General features: G+C 37.8%; 4 protein-coding genes across 8 annotated transcripts in view; 2 read left to right on the forward strand and 2 right to left on the reverse strand.

Annotated features, from left to right (window-relative positions):
* The window catches only part of LOC139809217 (patched domain-containing protein 3), a 26,790-nt gene extending 16,405 nt beyond the window's left edge, over nucleotides 1-10,385 (forward strand). Inside the window, exons 1-12 of one of the 3 annotated variants that reach the window (XM_071771966.1) lie at nucleotides 810-1,512; nucleotides 5,657-5,903; nucleotides 6,516-6,586; nucleotides 6,659-6,871; nucleotides 7,127-7,704; nucleotides 7,959-8,582; nucleotides 8,657-8,787; nucleotides 8,869-9,030; nucleotides 9,117-9,387; nucleotides 9,696-9,817; nucleotides 9,904-10,072; nucleotides 10,161-10,385. In XM_071771966.1, the coding sequence (XP_071628067.1) occupies nucleotides 1,340-1,512; nucleotides 5,657-5,903; nucleotides 6,516-6,586; nucleotides 6,659-6,871; nucleotides 7,127-7,704; nucleotides 7,959-8,582; nucleotides 8,657-8,787; nucleotides 8,869-9,030; nucleotides 9,117-9,387; nucleotides 9,696-9,817; nucleotides 9,904-10,072; nucleotides 10,161-10,186 (2,787 nt within the window). In that variant the 5' untranslated portion in view covers nucleotides 810-1,339 and the 3' untranslated portion in view covers nucleotides 10,187-10,385. Of the gene's footprint in view, nucleotides 1-809; nucleotides 1,513-5,656; nucleotides 5,943-6,515; nucleotides 6,587-6,658; nucleotides 6,872-7,126; nucleotides 7,705-7,958; nucleotides 8,583-8,656; nucleotides 8,788-8,868; nucleotides 9,031-9,116; nucleotides 9,388-9,695; nucleotides 9,818-9,903; nucleotides 10,073-10,160 lie in introns of those variants that run through there. The other 2 variants (XM_071771967.1, XM_071771969.1) reach the window with 2 other exon arrangements.
* LOC139809236 (uncharacterized) lies at nucleotides 9,898-11,403 on the reverse strand. The gene is made up of 3 exons (XM_071772016.1): nucleotides 11,149-11,403; nucleotides 10,798-10,879; nucleotides 9,898-10,722 (listed from the first exon to the last, which is right to left on the reverse strand). Exons 1-3 carry the CDS (start codon nucleotides 11,215-11,217, stop codon nucleotides 10,394-10,396), a joined length of 480 nt encoding a protein of 159 aa, XP_071628117.1. The 5' UTR covers nucleotides 11,218-11,403; the 3' UTR covers nucleotides 9,898-10,393.
* Nucleotides 11,404-11,480: 77 nt separating this feature from the next.
* Nucleotides 11,481-25,673, forward strand: Spel1 (DNA mismatch repair protein spel1). Of its 3 annotated transcripts, XM_071771963.1 has the most exons (15): nucleotides 11,481-11,670; nucleotides 11,746-11,795; nucleotides 20,869-20,992; nucleotides 21,325-21,581; nucleotides 21,834-22,001; nucleotides 22,115-22,303; nucleotides 22,559-22,953; nucleotides 23,068-23,282; nucleotides 23,563-23,880; nucleotides 23,972-24,193; nucleotides 24,331-24,563; nucleotides 24,643-24,734; nucleotides 24,815-25,037; nucleotides 25,116-25,208; nucleotides 25,361-25,673. In XM_071771963.1, the coding sequence occupies exons 1-15, from the start codon at nucleotides 11,637-11,639 to the stop codon at nucleotides 25,514-25,516; spliced, it is 2,769 nt and encodes a 922-aa protein (XP_071628064.1). In that variant the 5' UTR covers nucleotides 11,481-11,636; the 3' UTR covers nucleotides 25,517-25,673. The 3 variants fall into 3 exon arrangements, with proteins under 3 accessions (XP_071628064.1, XP_071628063.1, XP_071628065.1); XM_071771962.1 differs by lacking the exons at nucleotides 11,481-11,670; nucleotides 11,746-11,795 and adding an exon at nucleotides 18,509-18,655; XM_071771964.1 differs by lacking the exons at nucleotides 11,481-11,670; nucleotides 11,746-11,795 and adding an exon at nucleotides 20,593-20,736.
* On the reverse strand, nucleotides 12,316-18,505 carry LOC139809212 (uncharacterized). The gene is made up of 2 exons (XM_071771952.1): nucleotides 18,385-18,505; nucleotides 12,316-17,448 (listed from the first exon to the last, which is right to left on the reverse strand). Exon 2 carries the CDS (start codon nucleotides 17,434-17,436, stop codon nucleotides 13,051-13,053), a length of 4,386 nt encoding a protein of 1,461 aa, XP_071628053.1. The 5' UTR covers nucleotides 17,437-17,448; nucleotides 18,385-18,505; the 3' UTR covers nucleotides 12,316-13,050.
* Nucleotides 25,674-25,713: the final 40 nt, after the last annotated feature.

Here is a 25,713-nt window from a genome sequence, read left to right on the forward strand (position 1 = left end):
CGCACCGAGCGCCGGAGATATTCCACAATATTAGCGATACCGCCGATGCTTCATCTCGTTATCTTCAACTATTGAGATGATAACGTATGCCACGCGTAAACAATCCTATCGCGTGACGTGACATGATTTTATCTTACACGTACATATGTTTGTGCGATACTACGCATTTTTCAGCGTTGTAATCGCAGGTCTCGCTTTTCACCGTCGCGAGGTGAGCCGCCTGCTGAGGTGAGCCGCGCTTTAGCCGCCGAGCGATAAGTTACAATAGGGAACTATAGTCGTCGGTTTGCAGTCTAACGGCATCACGGCACGTCGATCGGCAGTCGTGATCGTGATCGACGCCACATCGGCGCTTTAACCATGCACGGTTCACGACGTGACGGTGTGTATGTACGGTGTGATGTGCACGAGCAATCACGGTGCTCGCGGGACCATGAAGGTACCTGAGCGCGATCCAAATGATCCAATTCGATTCAGCAATTCGGTTCGATTCGACGGCGACGGTGCGTCCTCGTCGGAGGCGTCGCGTCGCGTCGTATGTGTTTCGGAGGAGACGATTCTTTTTGGAAAGCGCGGTGTATACGGCGGGCGCGAATCTCGTTCATCGAAATCTCAAACGGAACGTTTCATTCGTTTTGGAAATTATCCAACTATCTGCCCATCGCGACGGGAGCCGAAAAACAAAAGTCGCCGGACGTCCGGGTATCTTCCCGAGCTTGCCGTTACGTAACGAGTGTCCCCGCGCAGGAGGGACGTCAGGCACTCCGTCAGCGACGTTCGAGAGAGAGAGAGAGAGAGAGAGAGAAAGGGAGCGCGATACGTCGTTCGCAGTTCGCTCAATATAGATTGCGCCGGTAGATCCGGTAGATCGGAAGCCGCGGTGCATGGTGCATCCCGTCATCACTCTCCCACCGTGATCATTTTCGCGCGCGCGATATACCGTCTCGCGGGATGTGAATCGGGGTGGTTATCGTCGACCCGCGGCCGTCGCGACGCGACCGCACCGCGGCACACGTCCGCGTCGGCGTCGCGCATCCGCAGCTGCATACAGCTGCATAGCGCATACAGGCCATACAGTACTTAACTGTAGCTGAGTAGCAGTTCCAGCCTTCCAGCACGTGCACGTGCATCGCGCGCGCGGATTCGGTGCTACCGCGAGCGCCGCGAATTTGCTCGCTCGCACGCACGCTCGAATCGCGGCTCGCGTGGGTCGGCTTGGCGCTGTGGCCAGTCAGTTGGTCGGTCGGTCGGTCGGTCGGTTGGTCAGGCAACAAAGCAACAAAGCCAGCCGCGGGAGCGCCAGTCAACAACCGAGCACGCGGCAGCGAGCATCGCCGAAATGGAGATGCACGTCGACGGCCGAGCGACGGCGGCGGCGGCGGCGACGATGACGGAGGCCGCCAACGACGAGGACGAGCACCCGCGCCGACGAGGATCGATCGCCGTCACGTGGGCCCGCTGCAAGGAGCTGCTGCTCGACTTTCACTTCAATTCCGACCGGATATTTCACCGGTGAGTGCGCGGAGCGCGGAAGTGCGAAATCGTTCCTTTCCTTTTCCCCTGTCCCCCTTGTCCCCTGCCTCTTCCGTTCGCTACCGGAACACCGGAAGAGCCCGCTGCCCGGAGCCCGGGTGCGGTAATAGCGCGTGCAACGAGCGGGAGGGGAACGGGGAGAACGCCGCTCGATTCCCGACCCCGACCGTTCGCGGCTATTGTTTATATCGCGCTCCACGTCTATTTATTGGTAGGCTCCGCTCCGAGTTTAGAATTCCGCGTTTAGACATCTTGTTTGCCGTTTGTCTATATATCTGCCCAATCTCGTGACGCATTTCGTTCTCTTTCCCCGTGTCCCCGTCTTTCTCCGTTTCGTTCGAGCACGTCGCGTTGTTGCGAAGCCGAGCTTCGTATAAACGCGAAAGGAAAAACTTGTGTGTTTCTCGCTTGAATGCACGATGCACGATGCACGGTGACGCACGCCAAGCTGTTCGCACTTGGCTGCACTTTCCGTGATTGAAAGGAAACGGCCGTGTAACGAAACTCCGCGGGGAGAAAGAGGAAAGAGATCCGAGTGTAGAAAGCGATAGAGGAGAGTCCTTTTCCTCCTTGACATTTAACTGCGCGCGAACGCCTGTATGGATAATGCGTATGACGGCGCGGCGAGGTATCACGCGGTATTGAAAATCGAAGACTCCGGTTGAAAGTAGAGATCGATGTCCGACGGGTGACATCACATTGACACCGCGAGTGACGGGACTCGCATGAATAACGAATGACGGCGCGCTCGCTCAGAATACTCATTGTCAGATAGGTCAGTCAGAGTCAGATAAAAGCCTAGACAAACACAAACATACATTATAGATCTCGAGATCCGCATTATACTGCGGACAAAAGAGGAGCTTTGATCTTACGATCCGTGCGTCATGTTTTCTTACGAAATAACATCTATTTTGTTATTGTCCGTTTATGTGGATTTTGCACCATTCATGTTGTTACGTTGCTTAGCGCGTTCTCTTCGAGAGAACGAGAGAGAGAGAGAGAGAGAGAGAGAGAGAGAGAGAGAGCGAGCACAAAAAAGAAATTAGCTTGAGGCGACGTACGTGAATCACTTGGAATTAATCGCGAATTAATACGTTGAGGACACGTATAAAATACAAATTGACGTAATAATGATATGTATACATCACTGATATCTGTTCCTAATATTTGCATTCCCGTATTATTGCACGTCATCATTGTTTTCCGCTCACGATGGATCGACGGGGAGCAAACGCGAGATAATAAATTAGACTGATCATCATCGAAGGGAGAGAGACCCTCGTGAGAAACGTCGGAGAGACCTTGAGAGAGTTCAAGGCCGCGCTCGTTTTACTTTCTCCGAGAAGGCCTTATTCTTTGACAGGAAACCTTTGTCTGTTCCCCTAATCTCTGAATCCCCGACGCACGCGTGACTCATCGATTCTCTCTCTATAATATATGCGACAGAAAATATAGTCTTTCGCCGATAGGTAGTACGCTTCGTCCGCGACGACGATTCTCGCCGGTGTTGCGTTGTAAGCCTGTCACGCGGTATACAAAGGTATAAGGAATATGCCGGGCAACAGAAATAACCGTGTTTCAACTTACCAAAAACTGCGTATCGACGCAATGGAATATGAAATAGGCGATAGAAACAGAATTTTTTTGACGCGTTGGATTTCCAGTTCTCTATCGCCCGTACCTGACCCCGGTCACAGTTTTTCAGTTTTATTACAAGTTGAAATGGAGTTATTTCTGTTGCCCATGTCATTCCCAGTTCCTATTACTTGCTCCTTTGTATTGGGCGATAGACTTTTTACGCGCGCATCGGAAGGCCGCCGTATGACGTGACGAGACGGAGGAAAACGGCGCGATCTCTTACGTGTCGCCGATTTCGCGCGACGGAAAGATCCCTTCCCTACGCGCGCATAATTATACGCCATTATCAAAAATAAACACAAACGTTGCCTGAGATAGCTCCTCGAGATAAGCGTGCGCCGCTACCGCGCTTACTCTCTTCATCGATCCGATGTAAACGGAGGAAGAAAAGAGTCCGCGATATAGCAGGAATACGATCGGTGCGTAATATGACACGGTCACGTGTATGATTACCTTAAAGGGCTATCTTTGACGAATACCCTGACGTTATCGACGCCAGGTGCGAGCTTAGAATTCTTATCCTTATCATTATCGGACTTGTCGAAGAGAATCGAAAAGACAAAGAAAAGATCGGGTCCAAGTTTGTCTTAAAAGAAAAAAAAAGATCATATTTTTCATACGATTCGCGATAATCCTTATCACGTATCTCGATGCATTTGATGTTTATGCTGTTTAAAAAAGAAATTATTTCGACTCGACACCGCGTTCGGCGTATTACAATTATACACGCTATCGAGGCTCGAATTGCTCATCTCATCGCCTTGCGACTTGCGACACTGTGTGTCTATTTCTCGAGTCACACACATCGAGATAATCGGTCCCAAACGGGAGAAGTAGATGACGAGATATCGTACATATTAACTGGGTTAGCGCGGGTTTCAGCCAATTTTCGCGATCGCCAATGTCGCAACGTAGATCGCACGATTCATATTGTTCGTCATCAATCGAGCGAATTCCACAGGAATGTGACGGAAATAAAACTCGAACTTTCGTCCGAGCAAACCCGCCTTGGAAAAAAAAAACGGCTTCGACAAATTCTTCAAAAGAAAGCTAACGTTGCTAAAACTCTCGAATTTAGTGTTGAGCAGAACAGTAAGAACAGCACCGAACGAACACATTATATAAAATGCTAATAACGTGCAGCAGAATTATATGTATAATTATTAAATTATTATGAGAAGAAATTAGATAGAAATTATAAATAGCGTTAAAAATTTGGCAAGTATTCCCGAGCAACGTTGCTTCGCGAAATCTCAAGTGTTATTAATCTTTATGTAAATTCTACGTTTTTTTTAGATGAGTTAATTTTTAAATAACTTTATTGAAAATGTACTACAGCTGCTGTTCAGGCAACCATCCTCGATGTATATATGTAATTTCACTCAAAAACTATTAACAATATTTGTCCAAGTGTCTTTTGTATTTTGCTTTTATTTTTTCACACATCTTTATATAGTGTTATCTATATATTTCATCTATATATAGTGTATAGCCTCAGTCATAACGGATTCCATCATGGTAACCGTTAATTCTTAACGTGCATCGAGTTAGATAATTTCTTCAAGCTTTGTTGCGTGTTCTTCGAAGTAGCGTGTCTGAGAATGTCAAAGACATTGAATTCTGTCATTTATACGGCAATGCAAAACAATCTGAAGAGTTCTATTCATTCGTGCGACGGTGCATATCTGCCTCATCTCTAATTAGCGATTAATTAATAGCTTCTTACAATCAGATAACAACACGTATGTGACGTTTTAAAAGCGTCTGATAACTTTATAAAACTGAAAAATCTTAAAACGTTTTTTAGACGTCTTAATGTTCTCTCATCATTATCCTAGATTATAGCGGAAGAAGAAATTAGGTTTCATGCCGACTGAGAACTATCTGATTGCGTACCTACAATTCTGAAGTCACCTTGAATGCGTCTAATTTGCGATAAGCCGCAAGCAAAACCCAGTTTCAAAATCTTAAGTTTTTTACAAATATCGTGCAACATATAAATTGTTACATACCTACGTATAAAAAATTACAAAAAAAATTAACAAGTAGCAAATATTTTATTTTCAGTAGGAATAAAAAGGGAGAAATATCGTCGGTTAAAATCATATTACGTTAGATCAGCAAAACCTGATGATGTGTTTTACCATCTTGCATAATTCAGAGATCATTGCCCCCGGCGTTAGTCGATTTATCGGTTGCCATTATCTGACAATCATATTGATCATAGATTGAATTTATATTTGATGTGTAGAGTATCTAGTATCTAGCTGTCCAAGTTGCGTCCAAGTTTATAACAGCATTTTCGAATATACGAAGTTGACATTTTAAATTGATTTTTATTTATTTATTCTCTCTGTTGTGTTACTAACGTACGCACATAGACATTCGTCGTGTTAAATTTTTACAATTGTTCGATGTGTTATGCATTCATTTTTAATTTAATTATTATCTTCCACTTTCTTCATTTTCGTCTATTTTTCAGGATCGGATTTAGTATAGCCACAAAACCATGGCTTTGGCTAATAATTTCTCTATGCCTAAATCTCATATGTGGTCTCGGACTGTTACTCTGGAGGGAGGAGATTGACGAAGTCGAACTCTATATACCAATCGGTTCTGTACTTCGCAAGGATGCTGCATGGGTGAAGGAGAATTTCCGAGACGATCTCAGGCCCGAAAGTCTCATCATCACTGCTCCCAACGTGCTGGATCCCGAAGTGCTGCGATCGGTACATAGGCGATCATGAATTATACGAGTATCAGCGAAGGTTCTTTTCCACATTAATGCACACTTCTCTCCGCGATAGTTAAATTAATTGTCAGCACATTTGTTCATTGCGAAATTGAGCCAATAAAACTTCCTTATTACATTTTAACCCTTCGTGATCCCTATGGGGTCAGCATGACCCCAAAAATTTTTCAAAGCAAAATTACACTCACTCCAAGCTTAACTTTTACGATTTTTTTTCAATATGATAATATTAAATAATTAACAAAATTAATATTGCGGTAGATTTTACAACATTTCAAGGAGGTTCAGTAATTTTTTCAAGTCAAAATAATGAAAACTGTAAATACGGCAGTCGATTAACCATTATGAAACTGTGATAAGTGTGACCACGAAGGGTTAAGATACTTTTAAGATAAAAATCGATTAACAGTCATTAATCATCAAGATAATCGCGTGGATTTTTCTTTTAAATTAAACTAGATGTGTACGCTAGATAAAAAAAATCTTTCTAACAATCTTAATTACTCATAATTATTATGTAATATTCATTTATGTAAGGTATCATTATGAATCATTTTTTAATTGCATTTAATTGTGTACTTAATTGTAGATTAGAGATATCGAGAGAGATGTGAAGAACATAGTAGCAAATAATAACACTTGGGAAGATGTGTGTGCGGGGTCAGTATCTTTTTTATATAAAAGTATGATTACTTTATATGAGAATTTATATATAAAATATTTGTATTACAGGTATTTTACATGGTTCCAAGAAGATGATAAGTGGGAAACCATGGATAAAACTGAGTTTCCCGATGAGTATCTGCCTATTATAAATAGTACGATGGCGAAAGAACCCTGTATTCATAAATCGCTCCTGAAAATATGGCAAAAAAACCATAGGAATGTCGCTAAATTGACAAAGGCTAGCATACTGAAGGATGTTACCGCAACTCTACAAAATAAGTAAGTTGCTGGAATTTTGCAAAATCGGTAAAATCGAATCGCTCAAAGTCTCGGGTAAAATATAAAATACAGACTACAGCATGTTGTAAATTGATGCTTCTAGAAATATTTTTTATTTCTGAATGAAACACTTTTTATTACGTTTCGATGAAATACACGCGTTATCAATATAATGTTATGTCATATCAATATTATGTTCCTTTTTGTACGTGTCTCTTTTTGTTCTCTCTTTATATAATTATTCACTCTATGCAGGAATACCAAAGACATATTATCTGACATCGCACCGTTATTAGGCGGCGTCGAATACGACCAGAATGGGACGGTAAAGAGCGCGAGCGCGACGATTCTATACTGGTTGCTGAAGAAGTCAAATCCGCACTCACCGGATTGGGAGGTCGAGTTCATCAAGAGGGTACTGCACTGCAATCGTACCTTGCCACCGGGCATGGAGATCTATGCGATGACGCTACGCAGTTATCAGGACATGCTGCACGAAGTGATCAATAGTAATTTGATTGTGTGTGTCTGTGGCATATTATTGATCATGATCTACGTGATTGTGATGATCGGCCGGTGCAACGCGATACAGCAACGGATATACCTATCTTTCATGGGTATCTTCGTGGTTGGCCAGGCTCTGATGTCGTCTTATGGAGTGTGTTTCTACATGGGATTTTCCTACGGTCCAGTGCATCCGATCCTGCCATTTTTACTGCTTGGTATCGGCGTCGACGATATGTTCATTATCATGCAAAGTCTCGAAAATACATTGGAGATGGAGAAGTCGTTAGACGTCCCCACCCGTATAGCAAAGTCGATTCAAGTATCAGGTGCGATGAAATCTTAACAAGTTCAACGTCAAAGAGGATATAAATAACTCATATTATACATATCATCTATAAATGCATTTTGAATATATTTCGGAAACTTAGAGAATATGCAAACGATATATAAAAATCAAAAAAAGGTTATACGATCGTTCGACAACGATATTAATAGAATCGTTAAAATAAAAGTCTTTGAGAGATAGTCTATATATATATAATTAAACATTTTAATTAATATACTTTGCTTACCTTCATAGGTATGTCCATTACCGTAACGTCGCTCACCAACATGACGGCTTTCGCCATCGGCATGACGACAGTGATGCCATTCCTGAAATCCTTCTGTATATTTGCCGCAATGGGTATATTATTCCTCTACATCTACGAGATTATATTTTTCGTCAGTTGTCTGGTATACGACGAGAGGCGATTGGCGGCGAAAAGGGAAGGCTGCTGTTGGCGGCCGCGACCCAATTGGCGACCGAATGAGTGCAGCAAACAAAACTTTCAGCGACTTATTTTTGAGAAATACATTGGGCCTTGTGTGATGAGAATATGGATGAAGACGATTATCTTGTTAGCCACTGCTATTCTGCTAGTTGTCAACATTTGGGCGATATTTCACTTGGAGCAGAACTTTGATCCGTTCATCTATTTAAATCAAGAGTCTTATCCTATACGATTTAACAACAAGTTGAAGGAATATTTTCCAAAGTATGGCAAGAATGTCAACATATACCTGACAGGAGTGGACTATTACGAGGATCGTCGTGCATTGTCCCAGCTGGTGCAGAATCTGAGGCAAAATCCGTACGTCAATAATCGTACCCTGGACCCATGGTTCACGGCGTATCAGGAATGGCTGGACACTACTGGCAAAGGTAATATGATTGCTCATATGGCATATACATTTTTCTAAATATAGAGTTTACTAATATTATGTATCGTTCGCCAGCGCATTATATTGATAATAAAGACGAATATTATAACACACTTACGGAATTTCTCCTGTTCACGGTGAAGGGCCAAGCGTACATCCAGAATATGAAATTCGATAAGTTGCCATTTAACGACTACAATATCACAGTACGTCAAAGAGAACGATACATTTTATAATCTACAAATGCGAAATATTGCGAAATGTTTTCTCACGAAGAATGCTTTCAGACATCACAGATTCCAGTGCAACACATTCCTATAAGCACGTCGTCCGATCAAATACGGGCTATGCATTCTATGAGGGACGCCGTGCAATCGGTGAACTTTACTCAGGGATACGATCACATCGCTTTTTATTCGTTGGATTACATAGCATGGGAGTCAAATAAGGTAAAATCCGTTTTTTTAAGAATTTAATTTTATCAAGTGTATTAACCAATTAATAAATGTATGTAACTGGTTAATCGGTTTTATAGATCATCGGCGAAGAATTGATGAGGAACTTGAGCTTAGAGATATTGGCGGTAGGAATAGTAACGCTGGTGTTACTTAGGAATCTACTCGCATCATTTTGGGTGATGTGCTGCGTGCTGTTCACGCTCATCGATCTTTTAGGCTCGATGTACTTTCTGGGGCTGACTGTCGAAATATCATCAACCATTATGATCCTATTGTGCGCCGGATTGGCAGTCGATTATGCCGCGCATGTGGCACTAGAATTCATACGCTCGAGCGGCAATAAACAAGGTCGCTAGCAAACAACATTGCATTATAAAATTGCATTTTTATCGTTTGTTTCTTATTAAGTAAAGGAGCAATTTTTATTCGATAAGATATATCAATATTTATTAACCAAAACAGTTAATAAAAAGTTTTATACATTCAAATTAATTAGATTATAATTAGAAGCTATTAAACTTTATTACTATTTAGATTTTTAAACAATACAATTTGCAAGTTATATATAATAATACAATTTTCTTACGTGGAAGATTATAAGCTTTCAATAATGTGTGGTTTCAAAGCGCTGTTATAATTTCTTATTGGATTTGCAGAACGAGCACTAGCGACGTTTAACGTCATTGGACCGGCGGTGTTTAACGGTGGCCTAAGTACATTCCTCGCCTTCTTCCTCTTGGGTTTCAGTCAGGCTTACGTTTTCACAGCTTTTTTTAAGGTACGGATATAATACTATCAAAATTATGAATATAATACAATCGCCGTGAAAGAAACGGAAATGCCAAATATTTCATATCGTTTCAGCTGATCACGGCCGTAGTGACGTTTGGTTTGTTTCACGGATTATTATTTCTGCCGGTGATACTGAGCTTGGCGGGACCCGGTGAGAGAAAACAAAACAGCCCGCAAAAGAGTCAAGCTATGCAATATCACAACGGTTATTATACCGTCCATCTATCCCAAAATGGGAAAGGTAGCACCTTTAACATTTTAATGTTACAATACGCAATTTTTGCGAGATAAATGAGAACAGAAGTTTATTTTTTATTTATCGTTTACAGATCTAGAAGACGCACTTACTAAATGACATTTAGCAATATTTCAGAAGGCTGTTTAGGTAAAAATTTATATTTTTGTAGATAATTGTAGCGCTGAAATTCGTATGACTGTGGAACGAATGTGCGTATATCACACGCGCCTGTCCTTTTTTTCCTTTCCGTCTTTCCATTCTTTTATATATACATAAAAAAAATCGCTAAATAAAGATATCTTTCATATAAAAGGAACTCGGAAGTTATTTATTTCGCCTGTTTGTGACTACTGTCCATCCATCTTCCCCCTGCTCGTTCTTATCTACATCCATATCCTCCTCTGAACTGCTGGGTTCACGTCTCACTGTCCGAGTAGGTCGAGCGGGTTGTTCCAAGTTCAGCCATGACTGTAGCTGGGGTAATTTTTCAAATTCCGTTTTTGCCGTAGATTCGTCGCCTGCTATGCAATATCGATAAAACCTTAATAATTCCTCCGCTACTTGCATACTGCTATCGTCCTGTAGTTCTGTGTTAAATGCATCGTCCATATAACTCTCTAGATGATTGGCAACCTCTTCACTGGTCAATCCCTCTAGAAAAACACAAAATATAATTCAGTACAACGTTATTGTTGTTGTATGTTAAAAAAATAGTGAAAGTAACAAACCATTCATACACAGTACATCTGTTACATTTGAACAAAATTCCCTTGCACTTTCTATCGGACCCATATCATGTTCCACTGCCAACTAAAAATGAATATGATTTTATTACACAAAGCAATGACTTTTTAAAATTTGTATAGTATATATTTCTACGTTTAAGATATATACACAGTCTGTTTATTTTTACTGTAGGTACTTCGTTTCATATATAATAAAAATATGAATCATATATATATATATATATTTAGGACGTGATGAAAAAAAGGAAAGACGTACTTATGTTAATATTTTGAGATACAAAAGGTGTCTGCTTTTGAGAATTTAATACAAGATTCAAGATTGCAGGAACTTACTCTTAGCGCTGTCCAATTACTGAATATACGTTGCGTGACTGTTAGAAAAAACGGCTTAGCTTGCTCCATTTTAGGTTATACATTTAGGTTACGTTATACCATGCGCAAACATGACTTTACTCCACTTTACTCCTTCGAATATCCGAAATAAACTGATTGTCAAATGTCAGATTGTGTTGTGAGTGCTGCCATCATGGACGTGGACCGAGCATATTTTTTTCACGCCACGGGACGTGAAAATAGATCTGACAAATACGGGCATGTTCGCTCTCTCAAGTATTCTCACTGTTTTCAAGTTAGGCTTCTCTCTCGGCGGCATTAATTGGCGGCAATCGAGATTGTTTACCTATCATTTAAATTTGTTTGGATAACGGTGGTTGAGGATTTGCAAAGCAAAATTTTCCAATTTTATTAGTGAACCTTTAACAGTTCTCGCTGCATCTCGTTTAGTGCTCGTGTTGCGTTCTATTGTATCACAAATCACAAACATGGCAGTGCAACCTAACCAACAGTTCAGCATGGGTACATTTAAGGCATTTTATTTAACTACATTCTTACAAGACACTTACGTTGTCTTAATATAATTATTTATTTCAGATCCTCCTACGCAGCAGAGTTTTGTTAGATTTTTTAAAAGTCTCCCAGAGGTGAGTAAGCAAATTATTGTTTACACTACACCGCACACAAATACAATTGTTAAAATTCTTAGTTTTTTAAATAATTATTTATGCATTAATTATTCCTCTAATGTTAACGATTATTCTTACACGACAACGATATATTTTTATGTTTTTTTTAAATACATTTTTAATAATTTTTTGTTTTGTATAAAAGTACTATAGTTGGCATTGTATTTTTTTTTATATTGTTGATAAATTACATCGAACATATATTTGAAGGGAAATTACAGCGATTGTAATAACTCTAAAGTAAAATTATTTATATTATTATATTATTAATACAACTGTCATATAAAGCATCATCTAGTAAATGACTAAGTATTACAGTGACAAAGTAATTTTTTTAAATTTCTACAAAAGAAATGCTTGCAAGTTTGGTTTACAATGTTTACATCAAAGAAATGTACATATTTGATACATAAATATAGATCTAAACGTCACTCTTTCAAATTAATTTGATAACTTATAATAGATGAAAGAAATAAAATAGATAGATAGATAAGTTTATTGTCTTTCACCGCAGGGTTTACAATAAAATAGATATTTTACAGTAAATAAAGGAGAGAAAGATAATTATCAGAATTTATATTAAATATTTTAAGTATCCTGAAATAGTCTTCTAAAAAGAGCTGATCTTCTGGATTACATAAAATATTCTATTAAGAAATGTTTTCTTGACAGTTTTGTCTGTATTATTAATGATATCTTTTATTAAGAATAAAAATTAAGAAGCAAAACCGAAGTAATCACATTCAGTTCCAGTAGACGAGTAGACTCTATTTTTGTTTGCATTTTTAAGTTATTAATGAAATGATGATATTTTATGGAAACTCTAGATATTATGTAAATGAACATTTATAAAGAAAACGTGTAAAAAAGTATAGTAAAACTTTTTCTGCGTTTATACACGAAAATAGACATGACACTTCTGTTAGAAAAGAAAATACATTTTTATTTACATAAAATACGAAAATTGTCCTAGTTTTACAACAGTAATATTTTATAATACTAATATTCAGAATATTAATTAAAATTATACCCTCATATGATATACGTGTTTATGTGGTTCATTCCTGATTCGTCTTGATTTTATTGGTAACTGCAAATATACGTACATTATTCATAAATAAATGTAACAATTTGATATGTCCCGACTCAGAAATTGCGAAAGAAATTTTGCCGTGCTTAAATAAGTAATTCTTAAATAAGTAGGATATGGCATCTAGCCGAAAATCTCCTTAGCTTTTTCCTTAGCCTTGTCGTACGTGCTGGTTATTTTATGACCAACTCTGCTCCAGAAGGATGCCTGGGTTGTCGTAGTGTCTATTGCCTGCGTTGTAATGTCCGCCACCTCGGTTGTAGTTACAATTTCTGGTATGTTGCGTACTGTGGACCATTCCCGAGGTATCACCGGTACCCTTCTCGGTATTTCTCTGATATCCCACGGATCCTCACCAGCCATGGGTGGCAAGGTAGCGCTGGGATTTGGCCTAATTCTGCTATAGAAATCATCGCTACGTGATGCATCATATGGCCCTCCGCCATACGCTTGCAAGATTCGTGACTCTATTTTATCTTCCGTTTGCCCTGTAGTCGGCGTCGATCGTTTCTCTTGTTCCGAAGTCAGTCGGGAATTTTCGTCGCGTTGCAATGGAATTACTCTTGATCCTGATGGAATTTCGTCAGAATCTTGATTAAATTGATTGTCGAAGCGGGGCGTTTCAACTTGTTGAAACGATCCCGACTGCTGATTATATCTGTCACGTTGCGATGATTGAGAAATGTACGAATTTTGATTATCTTCTAACGTATCCTTGTTCTGTTGGTTAAAGTCAAATGGTTTGGACTGTTGTTGTATATCTTCTGTTTGCTGCGACATCGGGTCGACATTCTGACGAGGATAAAAATTGTCATGTGAGCCTTCAACATTAGTCAAGTCACTTGGATGATAAGTATAATGCCATTGCAAGCCTACTGTAGCGTCATTTGATTTATGTACCCAATTTAAGCGATCCATATTTTCCTTTTGGTTGTCGAATACGCTGCTGCTTCCTTGAGTCGAATATAAAACTTTCGATGTATCATGATTGGATCCAGGATATGCGCGACTGCCAGATTCGATAATTCTTCCGTGGGAATCACCTATATCAGCCTCCGGGCTTACCTCGACCGGTTTAAAAAAGTCATCAACAATTGTATCTGTTTCATCTGTATGTGTTGGAATGGAATCATGTTTCTGATATCGCGGTCTTGGTCTTGGCTTTGGTGCTGGTTTTACAGGTGCTAATTGATCTTGATCAGTTTGTTGAGTAAAATCTTGATCAAAATTCGTTTTTTGTGACATTTGTTCTAATTGCCATTCGGATTGTTTGTCATTTCTGTTGTAGGATGGATATTGATGCGACTGTTGTGAAAGATTATCTATATCCCACTTATTTTGTTGAGAATAATGTCCCAAACGTTGATTATTATGTCCCGGCCAGCTAGGTTTTTGCTGTTCTCTTTGTTGCCCATACTCCAAGTGTTCTGCTGTTTGTTGCGAGAAATCATCGAATCCTCCGGTCTGTTGAGTTATGTCTTCATTCTGCTGAGTGAAGTCTTCCAAATGATGGTTGCCGACTTTTGGTTTACCGGGTCTGTGCGGTTGTTGTAGTTGTCCAAATTCTAAATGTCCCGTTGTTTGTTGCGTAAAATCATTAAATCTTCCCGTCTGTTGAGTGAAATCTTCACTTTGCTCATTGAATTCTTCCAGACGTTGACTTTTTGGCTTGGCAGATTTATCTATCGATTGCATTTGTTGACCAAATTCCAGTTTACCAACAGATTGTTGCGTAAAATCGTCTGATCCTACTGTCTGCTGTGCAAATTGTTCATTTTGCCGTGTCAAGTCTTCTAGATGCTGATTACCAACAACTTGCTGTCCAAATTCAAGTTGACCTTCTGTCTGCTGTGAAAACTGTTCGCTCTGTTGTGTTAAATCATCTAAATGTTTGTTATCAACAATATGCTGTCCAAATTCATGTTTACCTAGTTGAGTCTGTTGCGTTAACCTATCCGATCTTGCCGTTCGCTGTGCAAATTGCTCCAATTGTTGAGTGTCATCAGTTTGCTGGCCGTATTCAAGTTTACCACTCGTTTGTTGCGTGAAATCGTCGGATGTCTGTTGCGTTAAATCTTCTAAGTGCGGATTACCAACAATTTGCTGACCAAATTCAAGCTGACCCTCCATCTGCTGTGTTAAATCATCCAAATGATGATTATCAATGGTTTGGTGACCAAATTCAAGTTTGCCACTTGTTTGTTGCGTGAGATCATCAGGTCCTTGTGTCTGTTGTGTAAACTGTTCACTCTGTTGCGTTAAGTCCTCTGGTTGCGGATTATCGACAGTTTGTTGGCCAAATTCAAGCTGACCTTCCGTTTGCTGCGTTAAGTCCTCCGAGTGCGGATTACTGACAGTTTGCTGGCCAAATTCCAGCTGACCTTCCGTTTGCTGCGTTAAGTCCTTCGAGTGCGGATTACCGACAGTTTGCTGACCAAATTCAAGCTGACCCTCCGTCTGCTGCGTGAGCTGTTCGCTTTGCTGTGTTAAATCGTCCAAGTGATGATTATCAATGGTTTGCTGGCCGAGTTCAAGCTTACCACTCGTTTGTTGCGTGAAATCATCAGAATCTTGCGTCTGCTGTGTCAAGTCTTCCAACTGTTGTGAATTTTGATCAACCTCCTGATTTTGCTGCGTAAAATCTCCGTCAATTGCTCGGTGTTGCTGCACGTTACCGTGATGAGCCTCTCGTTTGTACTTTCTGTGGTATCTGGTTTCGTGTTGATATTGCTGATGAGTCTCCTCAGTGCAATCGGCACCGTGCGCTGCATGCCCCAAGTCCAGCGATCCGGTGACGAGTTGTCCCGAACTCGTTCTGTACGCGGAATCATAACTGCTGCCAGTATGTGCGCCAGTATGTGCGCTAGTATGTGCGCCAGTATATGCACCAGTATGTGCGCCAGTATGTGCGCGGGACTCGTATCCCTGGGCGTTATGATAACGTCCGCGGTGTTCATTATACGCGTCTCGATCGTAATGCGCTCTTTCCGTGTGACCGACATCGTGCGCGGAATGGTCCGCACTGGTTCGCTCGAGAGCTAGGCTGCCCCCGGTGTGACTGGAGGATCTCCATTGCTCCTCGTAGTGCCTAGTCTTGCCATGTCTGCTGGGATAAGTGACGTGACTTGAATGCGGGTTGTACACGCGCTGGGAGTTTTCGGTTAGCAGCTGATTCTGAAGCACGCTGGACTGATGCGCGCCCAAGACCTCTGCACGATGGGTTTCGTCCAGATGATGTCCACTCGAGTGCGCACTATGGTAGTTGGTGTGGTAACCGCTTGTAGGAACCTGCACGTAACCGGGAGACAAGTGACTCGATTGAGGCACAGGATGTACTCGGGCCACGTGGGTCTCGTGGCTTTGATAAGTTCGATGGCTTCCCGTGCCATACGTATCTGCAGCCGCGGTAGGATATGTGTGCGGCAGCTGCCTCGTATCGGTGAGTGTTTCTCTCTGCTGATCAGTGTAATGATGCACACTTCCGGTGGACGGGATGCCCTGGTAGCCCGCATGTTGTCTGTAACCATCGCTCTCGGCGGTTTGCAGATCATGGAAACCGACTGCTTCTTGAGTCAAGTCCACCGTCGAACCTACGTGCGTGGTGGCGGCGGTGTGTCCGGTGCTAGAGGCCTGATGAAAATCCCTTCTTAAGCTGTCAAGGTTGGTCTGCAAGTTTCTTTGCAATTCGCTGTGTAATTCGTTCAAGGTCGCTGAGCCAATGTTGCTTTGAGGAACGCCGGAGCTGTAGTTGGAGGTGTAGTTTTTCTTGTAATAGCGAACTTTCTTAGGCCCGGTTACGTATTGACCTTCCTCCTCGAAGACCTGTCCGCGACCTCCGTCGGTTCTGTACGAGTCTACTTTGCTCCAATTACTGGGAGCTGTTTGAACATGGTGCTGTGTGTCGACCGTTTGAGTATTAATGACGGGAACGTGTTGATTCACCTGCGAATATCCGCCGTATTCCCCAAAATCTTCTAGCCTCTGACTCTGGCTATCGGTTCTCGTTGTCGATCCTCTCAGTGATTGTGTCTGTTGGCTGTGCACTCTGTTGTATCCGGTCTCCTTCGTGACTGTCTGTCCTAGGCCGTATGCGCTTTGGGAATCGATATCCTGGCTTGGCACATGCATCGAGTCATACCTGTGTTGACTGCCTACTTCGCCTAATTCCGCTGCGTCCACTCCGTTCACATTGCCGTAGGATGAGGTAAAATTCTTCTTGTAATATCTCACCCTTTTCGACCCTCCGACATATTGTCCTCGTTCTTCGTGAACCTTACCATGCCCGCTGTCTGTGCTATACTGATTATGTTCAGTCCAGTTTCCTGGTTTAGCGTAATCGTAATCATTTAGGTTCGTTCTTGCTTGAACTAAATTTGCATGATCTTGATAACTGCCCAACGTTTGATGAATGCCTGTTTGGAGGAAGTTGCAGGCTTCTATGCAGCCACTTGGCGCTGATAATGTTTGTACAACTAATGCGGATAAAACGATTATTCCTCCTATCGCCATTATCCCTGATCCCTATAAAATAAAAATAAGTATTTAAGTGCTTTAAAAAAATATATATATTTTTTTGTATCTTTCCTTAAATCGAAAACATATATATACATTTCTAGATATTTAAACGAGATGAGAATTGTGTCTTTTTGACAATATTTTCAAACATTTTTTCTAATTCAATATTTTTTATATGTTACATAATTAATATTCATAAATCAATTTTTAGAAACACAGATAAGTAATATAAAATTATTTATCTATTAATCACAAATAGATAGAATTAGGCTTTTACAAAATTGAATGAAATAATATTGTATGATCGATGAAAAATCGCTACTTTACGCAAACGAGAGTTTTAAAAACATATATTTTTACATTTTGACATTCTTTGCAGAAAATATTCTTTATTTTTCATTTTAACGCAAGTTTATTTTTTGTTTTGGCAACATCAACTCAGATTTGCTACTCCGCGAATGTTATGTGTGATGTAACGTATATAAACAGGTTCATCAAAGTCAGCCTTTACGATAGATGATAAATAGGAGATAACACATAAGATGTACAAATCAAATAATATATAATATAAATGTATTACCGATATTTCTCGATCAAAACTCTTATTTTAATATTGTAAAGATGAAATAACTTACTGTCTATATCTATTTAAAAGTGCAAGATCGCGAAACTTTTAATCCACTTGGTTTAGTCTGATGAATAGTTTATTCTCTGATGAATGTATGAAAAATATATGCGGAACGTATTTTGTTGAATAAAATAAAATATTTCTAGTGATGCAGTGATCTTATTATCTGTTTTAAATTAAAAAGCACTTTTATTATAACACAAGTAATAGCAAGAAGACAAGTCTGTCTATTTTGTTCACTAACAAGACACGACGTTTATTTATACACTCAATTCACACTTGCTATTAGGAAAACAATATCATATTTTATTTACCTTATACTGGAAGATCGAGAAACACTTATAAATTCAGTTCTTAATGCAGAGATGTTCTAACTAACACTGTAGGCTCACGTATAGCAGAAGAAGATTATTGCAAATCCATTTATGTTCTTTCCCCCCCTTCTTCTTACCGATGATTCTCGCGGAGCATTCTTTTTCGCTCTTACACATATTAGTGATCTTTCCTTCTTATCCATCACAGTGTCCAGACTCGGTCTTATCGCACATAATTCTCAGCAATGTAAGATTGGGTTCTACCGTTGACGTAAGTGTCAGGAACATATATTTTTATAATTTGTTATTTGTTTTTGTTGTATTCTTGTTATAAATCTTTGTCCTAGAATCAAAGTCATGGATCGTATTAGCTCTTTGGAGTTCTTTCAAGCTAAACAGTTTTCTTTTATAATGTTTTTTATTTTAGAAAAAACATTCTTTATGTGACAATAAACGATACTAAATTATACATTCCTATAAATCTTGTTTACTGATACATTAAAATTAATCATATAGAAAGGTTTATTGCATCGTGTAGAAAATATATTTTTTCGTAAAAAACAGGTCTGTTTAAAAAAAAATGTATATCTTATCAGAATAGGAAATAATGGATGAAAATAATTATTTACTTATAATTGCAAATTGATCGTGTTTAAATATAGCACTTAAAAAATAGATTATTACTTCACATTAATCTCCCATTATCTCCCATCAGTCTCATATCCTGTTCGCTTAAAGTTACACCGCAATATCTTACACATAGATAAATACATGATGCATTGTCTGCTTACATATGTACGTATATGTACGGCAACGGACATAACTCAACGACTTCCAGGTAGTCACGACAAGCGGTTTTCCATATTCGATTTGATGTGTCATTCGGTTAAGTCATTCTGAATTTGTAACGACGATCAGGCTCGCTTTCATTCAGTAGGAGCAATTTCAAGGTCGTCGTTACGTCAAGGCCGTGGCTCTCCCAATAACGTTTGTATTCTCGCGCTTGCTTTTTACCGGAATACAACGGTGGTGGGCTCTTTCTAAATAAAGAAATCCAGAAAACAGATTACAAAGAACAAAAGAACGATGGCCCACTTTGTTACAAAAATTACTGACCTTCCTAGAATATGAACTCTGATCTTCTTTTATCATGTTAAGAATGAATGATATTTCCACGATGTGGAGTGGACTGATGTGGACCACTTCGTGACCTCAATATTGGTGTCATTGAAACTGTTGGGATTCCCTATGGACAAGTTAACACGTATAAATATGAGAAATACTTATTAAATAAAAGCTAGTTTATTTTCATGAAATATTATCTATTCAATGAATATTATTGTCATATCTCTTTTTCCTTTTTTCTTCATCTCTCTCATTTGATGGTCGTACAATGATCTATGGTATTGAGAACTCGTTTAAAAAAATTTATAGTGAAAATAGTTATATTAAAATTTTTATACATTACTTTATTATTATAATACATTTTATACAATTTTTATATATTAAAAGCTCTCAACTTGGAACGTTTTTAGTCTCAGAACATTGCCAATGCTGTTGAGCAAAGTAGATGAAAGAACATTTATTTATATTGTTCGTTTGTAAGGTGCAAAGAAATTGTACGAACAGGAGTGGTTATCTGCAAAATTTTACGGCGCCAGTAAAATGTTTCTTTAAATTCCAAACTTATATAAAATCGCACACATCGCGGAGCCGTGGCGACCTGTGATACTCTGACCCCTCGATAGGCATTGACCTACAGATACGTTGGCAAGGTTTTTAATTTCTCAGAAATATGATATGTATGACGGTACTTCGCAAACAATGTATAATCCCGAATAATTGTAAAAAATATCCAAGTTCTAGTAGATGCAAACACGCGTGTGATGTGGCTAATTAGAAAACCATGTAGCAGAAAATAAAAGTCAAACAAAAATATCGTGTTAAATATCATCAAATAATAACTTAGGATCCTTTTCAATGGGATCTTCTTGATACAAGAATATTATAATTCATTATATGATACGGTATACATTTCTTAAAAATTAATGTGAAGATGTGTTCTCGTATATAAAACTGACGAATATATAATCATTATTATATATGATATATCTAGAAAATGTAAATGTATAACTTTAGAAGTAACAATTGAGAAATATTATTTTAAAAATTATATGCTTGTATCTGGAAGCTTGCAACGTCACGCAAAGAAGTCAAGGATAAATGTAAATGACAGTTTATAAGGCGTCAGATTCAATATATAACCGAGTGACATATTATCTGCTCTCAATTCGTCATACGCATCGTTTAAAGCATTTCTTCGAATGTCGGAGATAATTTAATGAAAGCATAGTGAGTCTTTCAGCAATATCACGCATCGTAAAATAATTCAGTATGTCGCAATAGAGATTACACATCGTGTAGAAGAGAAATTCACGGAAACTATTGACTTGATAAATCAACAAGTAATAATTTGTATTTCAGAAACTCGATACCACGATACGGTTTTTCAATAGATCAGACTATTATACGGTACATGGAAGCGACGCTCTCTTTGCTGCACAAGAAGTATTTAAAACAACATCCGTGTGTAAAATGATTGGAGCTGGTAAACATTATTTACGCATTGAATAATTTTTAAATACTGATATAAAAGGACCGTATCTTAAGTTTGTTTGAAAAGAATGTATTTTAGCAACTAGAATACCCTCGTTTCTGGTTTGAAATATTCTCTGGTTTTGATGTACTCATATCTCTTTATTTTGTATGCGTATTCATGCATGTTTTAATTACGTATATTTGTAAAGAATCGGTATCTTTTAATATATACTCATATTAACACGATAAATGTATCGTATGTGTATTTGATGCTTCACAATATTTTATTTAGCTTAATTTGTGCAACGCAAAACGTTAATAACAAAATCAATGTTTTTGCAGAGCCCCATAAAACGGAAGGAGTTATTCTCAATAAAAGTCATTTCGAGACGTTTGTGCGCGACTTGTTGTTAGTGAAGCAATATAGAGTTGAAGTTTATGTCAATCAAGGCTCCTCTAAAAATCAGAACTGGATCTTGGAGTACAAAGGTTCACCCGGCAATCTATCTCATTTCGAAGATATCTTGTTCGGCAATAATGAAATAGCTGTGGGTGTATCCGTAATAGCTGTGAAACTGGGAACAGAAAAAAAATCCAAAGTGAGTTCATCATGGATGATTAAATATATACTTTTACTAAAATAACATTAATATTTTGTATATTTTAATATAATTTATCTCACAGAATCAATTTGATATTATCATTAATTATAATTATAATTTTTTCTAACATATAAATATTATAATTATATACATATTATATGTGATTATATAATATATTTAAGAAATTATGTAGAGTAAAATATGTTACAATTTTTATTCAAAATTATATATAACTAAATTATTTTGCAGGTCGTCGGCTTAAGTTGTGTGGATGTCGTTTCAACTTTAATTTCAGTTGCTGAATTTCAAGATAACGAGTCATTTTCAAATCTAGAGTCGCTCCTTGTAACACTTGCTCCAAAAGAATGTTTGTTAATTCAGGGAGAAGGCAGTTATGAATTTCAAACTCTCAAACAAGTATGTACAACGTCAAAAATATAAAATATTATGCTTTTAAAATATGACGAGAATTATATATTTTACTAAAATATTTTGATACACCTAACATAATTTCATATTTGTTTTTCCAGCTGATGGAAAGAAGTAACGTCATGGTGACTTTAAGAAAGAAAAATGAATTTGCCAGTGACTCAATTATTGATGACCTGAACACGTTAATAAAATTTAAGAAAGGACAAAAACAGAATGCGCAATCGTTGCCTGAAGTTAACTTAAACTTAGCTATGTCTGCAACATCTGCTCTTATTAAATATTTAGATGTAAGTTTTTTTTATAGTTTTATTTACAAGAATATATAGGACGTAGCGTCTTTATCAAATCTTGATGATAATTTATTAATGAATTCGACAATTTCTTTCTCATAATAAAATTAAAAATAACAAAAAACTTAACATAAGGAATTATTTGACAATTAAAAGCATTGCATATGTGTTTATCATTAAAATTTATGATAAAGATGCCACCCTATATGCCTCTTATCGTTATGTGTTTCTTATGCAATAATTGTTTATCAGTTAACATCAGACGAAGGCCATATGAATCAATTTAAACTGAATCAAATCGAGCAGTCGCGGTACATAAGATTGGATTCTGCGGCAATAAAAGCTCTCAACATCGAACCACATACTGATACAATTCCCAATTTACATGGAAATCCAGTCGCCAGCGTTTTAACATTATTAGATAAATGCAGAACCGCGCAAGGGCACCGATTAATCTCGCAATGGGTTCGACAGCCTCTTAAAGACCTATCTCTAATAAAGGAACGGCATGATATCGTTGAGCTATTAGTAACAAATAACGAACTAAGATCTGTTCTTAGTGATGACTATTTAAAACGTATACCGGATCTACAACAGCTCGCGAAGAAGCTGGCTAGGAAGAAGTCGACGTTACAAGATTGTTACAAGTAAGTTATCGCTATTGTAGAAAGTAACAGTTATCGTCACAATTAGAACAAGTATATCGATGGTAAAGATTGTAAATAAGGATTGTATTAATGCTGATTATATGTACTTCTCAGAATCTACCTGTGCGTATCATACTTACCAAAACTAATGGAACAGCTTTCATCAGAAGGAACTATCACAGCCTTGAAAACAATGATAATAGAGCCACTGAAGGAACTTATAGAGGATATGGATAAATTTCAACAACTGGTAGAGCAGACAATTGATTTAGAGGCTGCAGAAAGGGGTGATTTTATGGTCAATTCAGGATTTGAAGATGATCTGAAAAGTAACAACCTTAAATTCTGACTTATTATTAACTTTTTTATAAAGATATATAGAATGTCTAAAAGATATGCATTAAATTATAGATATCTAGATTTATATCTAGATTTTATAAAATTTATATTTTATAAATCTTAAATAAGAAACGATCTAACAAGAAAAAATGCATAACTTTTGGCACATATTGTAAGTTATATTTTCTTTCTATTCAGTTTTTATTATTTTAAATAAATATAAAGTAAATATAATTATACATATATATAAACCATTTTGTAATATTACAGCATTAAAAGACGCAATGGATGAAACGGAAGAAACCATTCAACAACAACTCAATAAGGCAGCGAATGATCTTTGCTTAGAAGCAGGAAAGATATTAAAGCTAGAATCTAATCAACAATTCGGCTATTACTTTCGTATCACATTAAAGGAAGAGAAAATACTTAGGAACAAGAAACATTACACTATTCTGGATTCTAATAAAACTGGCGTAAGATTCCGAAACAATAAATTAAACGAATTGAATGACGATTTTATAGATGCCAGGAATAAATATTTGGAGAGGCAGAAAGGCGTTATTACAGAAATTGTAGGAATTGCAGGTTTGGTATCAATTCTTGTTTAAAAAAATTACTCCAATGTAATATTAATATAACTATCATAATTCTTATTCTGATTACGTTATGTTTCTAGCTGGCTATAGCGAAACAGTGCGTACCATCGGTGGCGTGCTGGCATGCCTAGATGTTCTCACTGCATTTGCTTCTGCAGCAGTAAGTGCTAACAAGGTATACGTGCGCCCCAAAATGGTCCCGAGCGAAGAAGGTGAATTGAATCTCCTTCAAGTTAGACATCCGTGTTTGGAAATGCAACAAGGAGTCGACTATATTGCGAATGATATCAATTTTAAAAGAGGTATGAATATAAGATCTGGATCTATGAAATAATGCTAATAATAATTAATAATAATATAATTAGAAAAATAATTAATTAAAATTGCAATATTTTGAATTACATTTATTATGAAAAATTCCTGGTTTAATTCTTTATAGATCAGTGCCACTTTTGCATTATTACTGGCCCAAATATGGGAGGTAAAAGTACTTATATCAGATCTGTTGGTGTAACTGCATTAATGGCTCATATTGGTAGTTTTGTTCCTTGTGATAAAGCAACTATATCATTACTGGATTGCATATTGGCTAGAGTGGGAGCTGACGATTCTCAGCTAAAAGGATTGTCGACGTTCATGATGGAAATGATAGAAACTGCTGCTATTTTGAAGGTAATTTATATCATTGATCATTCAGAAATTATAATAACACAATATGGTCTATATATCTAATATTAAGTTTCACTTATAGACAGCGACATGTAATTCTCTTGTAATTATCGACGAATTGGGTAGAGGTACATCTACCTACGAGGGTTGTGGTATAGCGTGGTCAATAGCAGAGTAAGTATACAACACAATAATTTATATTATGTAAAAAAGTAATATTGAAAACCATTTTGTTATATTTTATATTCTTTTAGGCATTTGGCGAGGGATATTAAATCGTATTGCCTATTTGCTACGCACTTCCACGAGATTACAAAGTTAGCTGAAGAAATACCTACTGTAAAAAATCAACATGTTACCGCTCTTGTAGAAGACAATAAATTGACGTTACTTTATAAAATAAAGCCAGGGATTTGTGATCAAAGTTTTGGTCTTCATGTCGCTAAGATGGCTAATTTCCCACCAGATGTAATAGAGGTATATATTTGATTTATGTGGGCACGTATTAAATATTATAAAATTCCTTATATGTATATTGTACGACTTTTCGTTTAGTTCGCCAAAAGAAAGCAAGCAGAGCTCGAGGACTATCAAGGCGTAGCTTTTGAAGGATCTGATAATCCCCAGAAGAAACAGAAGATTATTCAGGTACCTTTATTGTTAATAATTCTAATAATTCTAATAATTAATTGATAATAAATACTGTTATATAATAATTTGTCGTTCAACTAATAATTTCATATCAATTTGATATCAATGATATAGATATAACAGTTTCATAATATTTAATATTGTTGCAGGAGGGTGAAATCCTTATCTCGCAATTTCTCACAAAGTGTAAAGCTTTAGACCAGTCTTTATCTAACACCGACCTGGAAAGTCAGCTGTCGTTGTTAAAAGAAGATATTCTCTCCCACAAGAATCCTTACATTGAAGCGCTCCTGACCGCTTCGTAAATCGAGAATTATTGTATACCACGTTGTGAACACAAAAGAGAGACTCGAACAAGCAGTATTATTTTTAAAAATACTTTACTGTTGACTGAATCAAACGAAGAAAAAAAGATGTAGATATTTTTCATTAAATATTTTCGTATAAATACGTTGCATTCAATGTTTGCCGTTATCATTCCTCTTGTTTGTTAATGATCACC

The sequence above is a fragment of the Temnothorax longispinosus genome, chromosome 2, assembly GCF_030848805.1.
Source record: "Temnothorax longispinosus isolate EJ_2023e chromosome 2, Tlon_JGU_v1, whole genome shotgun sequence".
NCBI classification, from domain to species: domain Eukaryota; kingdom Metazoa; phylum Arthropoda; class Insecta; order Hymenoptera; family Formicidae; genus Temnothorax; species Temnothorax longispinosus.

Excerpts from the sequence above, each read along its gene's own strand:
- LOC139809236 (XM_071772016.1), bottom strand. The coding sequence starts at position 11,217 with ATGGAGCAAGCTAAGCCGTTTTTTCTAACAGTCACGCAACGTATATTC. Across the intron at positions 10,880-11,148 it reads GTAATTGGACAGCGCTAAGA|TTGGCAGTGGAACATGATAT; the intron begins GTAAGTTCCTGC and ends ATTCATTTTTAG. Across the intron at positions 10,723-10,797 it reads AGATGTACTGTGTATGAATG|AGGGATTGACCAGTGAAGAG; the intron begins GTTTGTTACTTT and ends GTGTTTTTCTAG.
- LOC139809212 (XM_071771952.1), bottom strand. The coding sequence starts at position 17,436 with ATGGCGATAGGAGGAATAATCGTTTTATCCGCATTAGTTGTACAAACA.
- Spel1 (XM_071771962.1), top strand. The coding sequence starts at position 18,524 with ATGATTCTCGCGGAGCATTCTTTTTCGCTCTTACACATATTAGTGATC. Across the intron at positions 22,954-23,067 it reads ACGTTACAAGATTGTTACAA|AATCTACCTGTGCGTATCAT; the intron begins GTAAGTTATCGC and ends TGTACTTCTCAG. Across the intron at positions 23,283-23,562 it reads ATTTGAAGATGATCTGAAAA|CATTAAAAGACGCAATGGAT; the intron begins GTAACAACCTTA and ends GTAATATTACAG.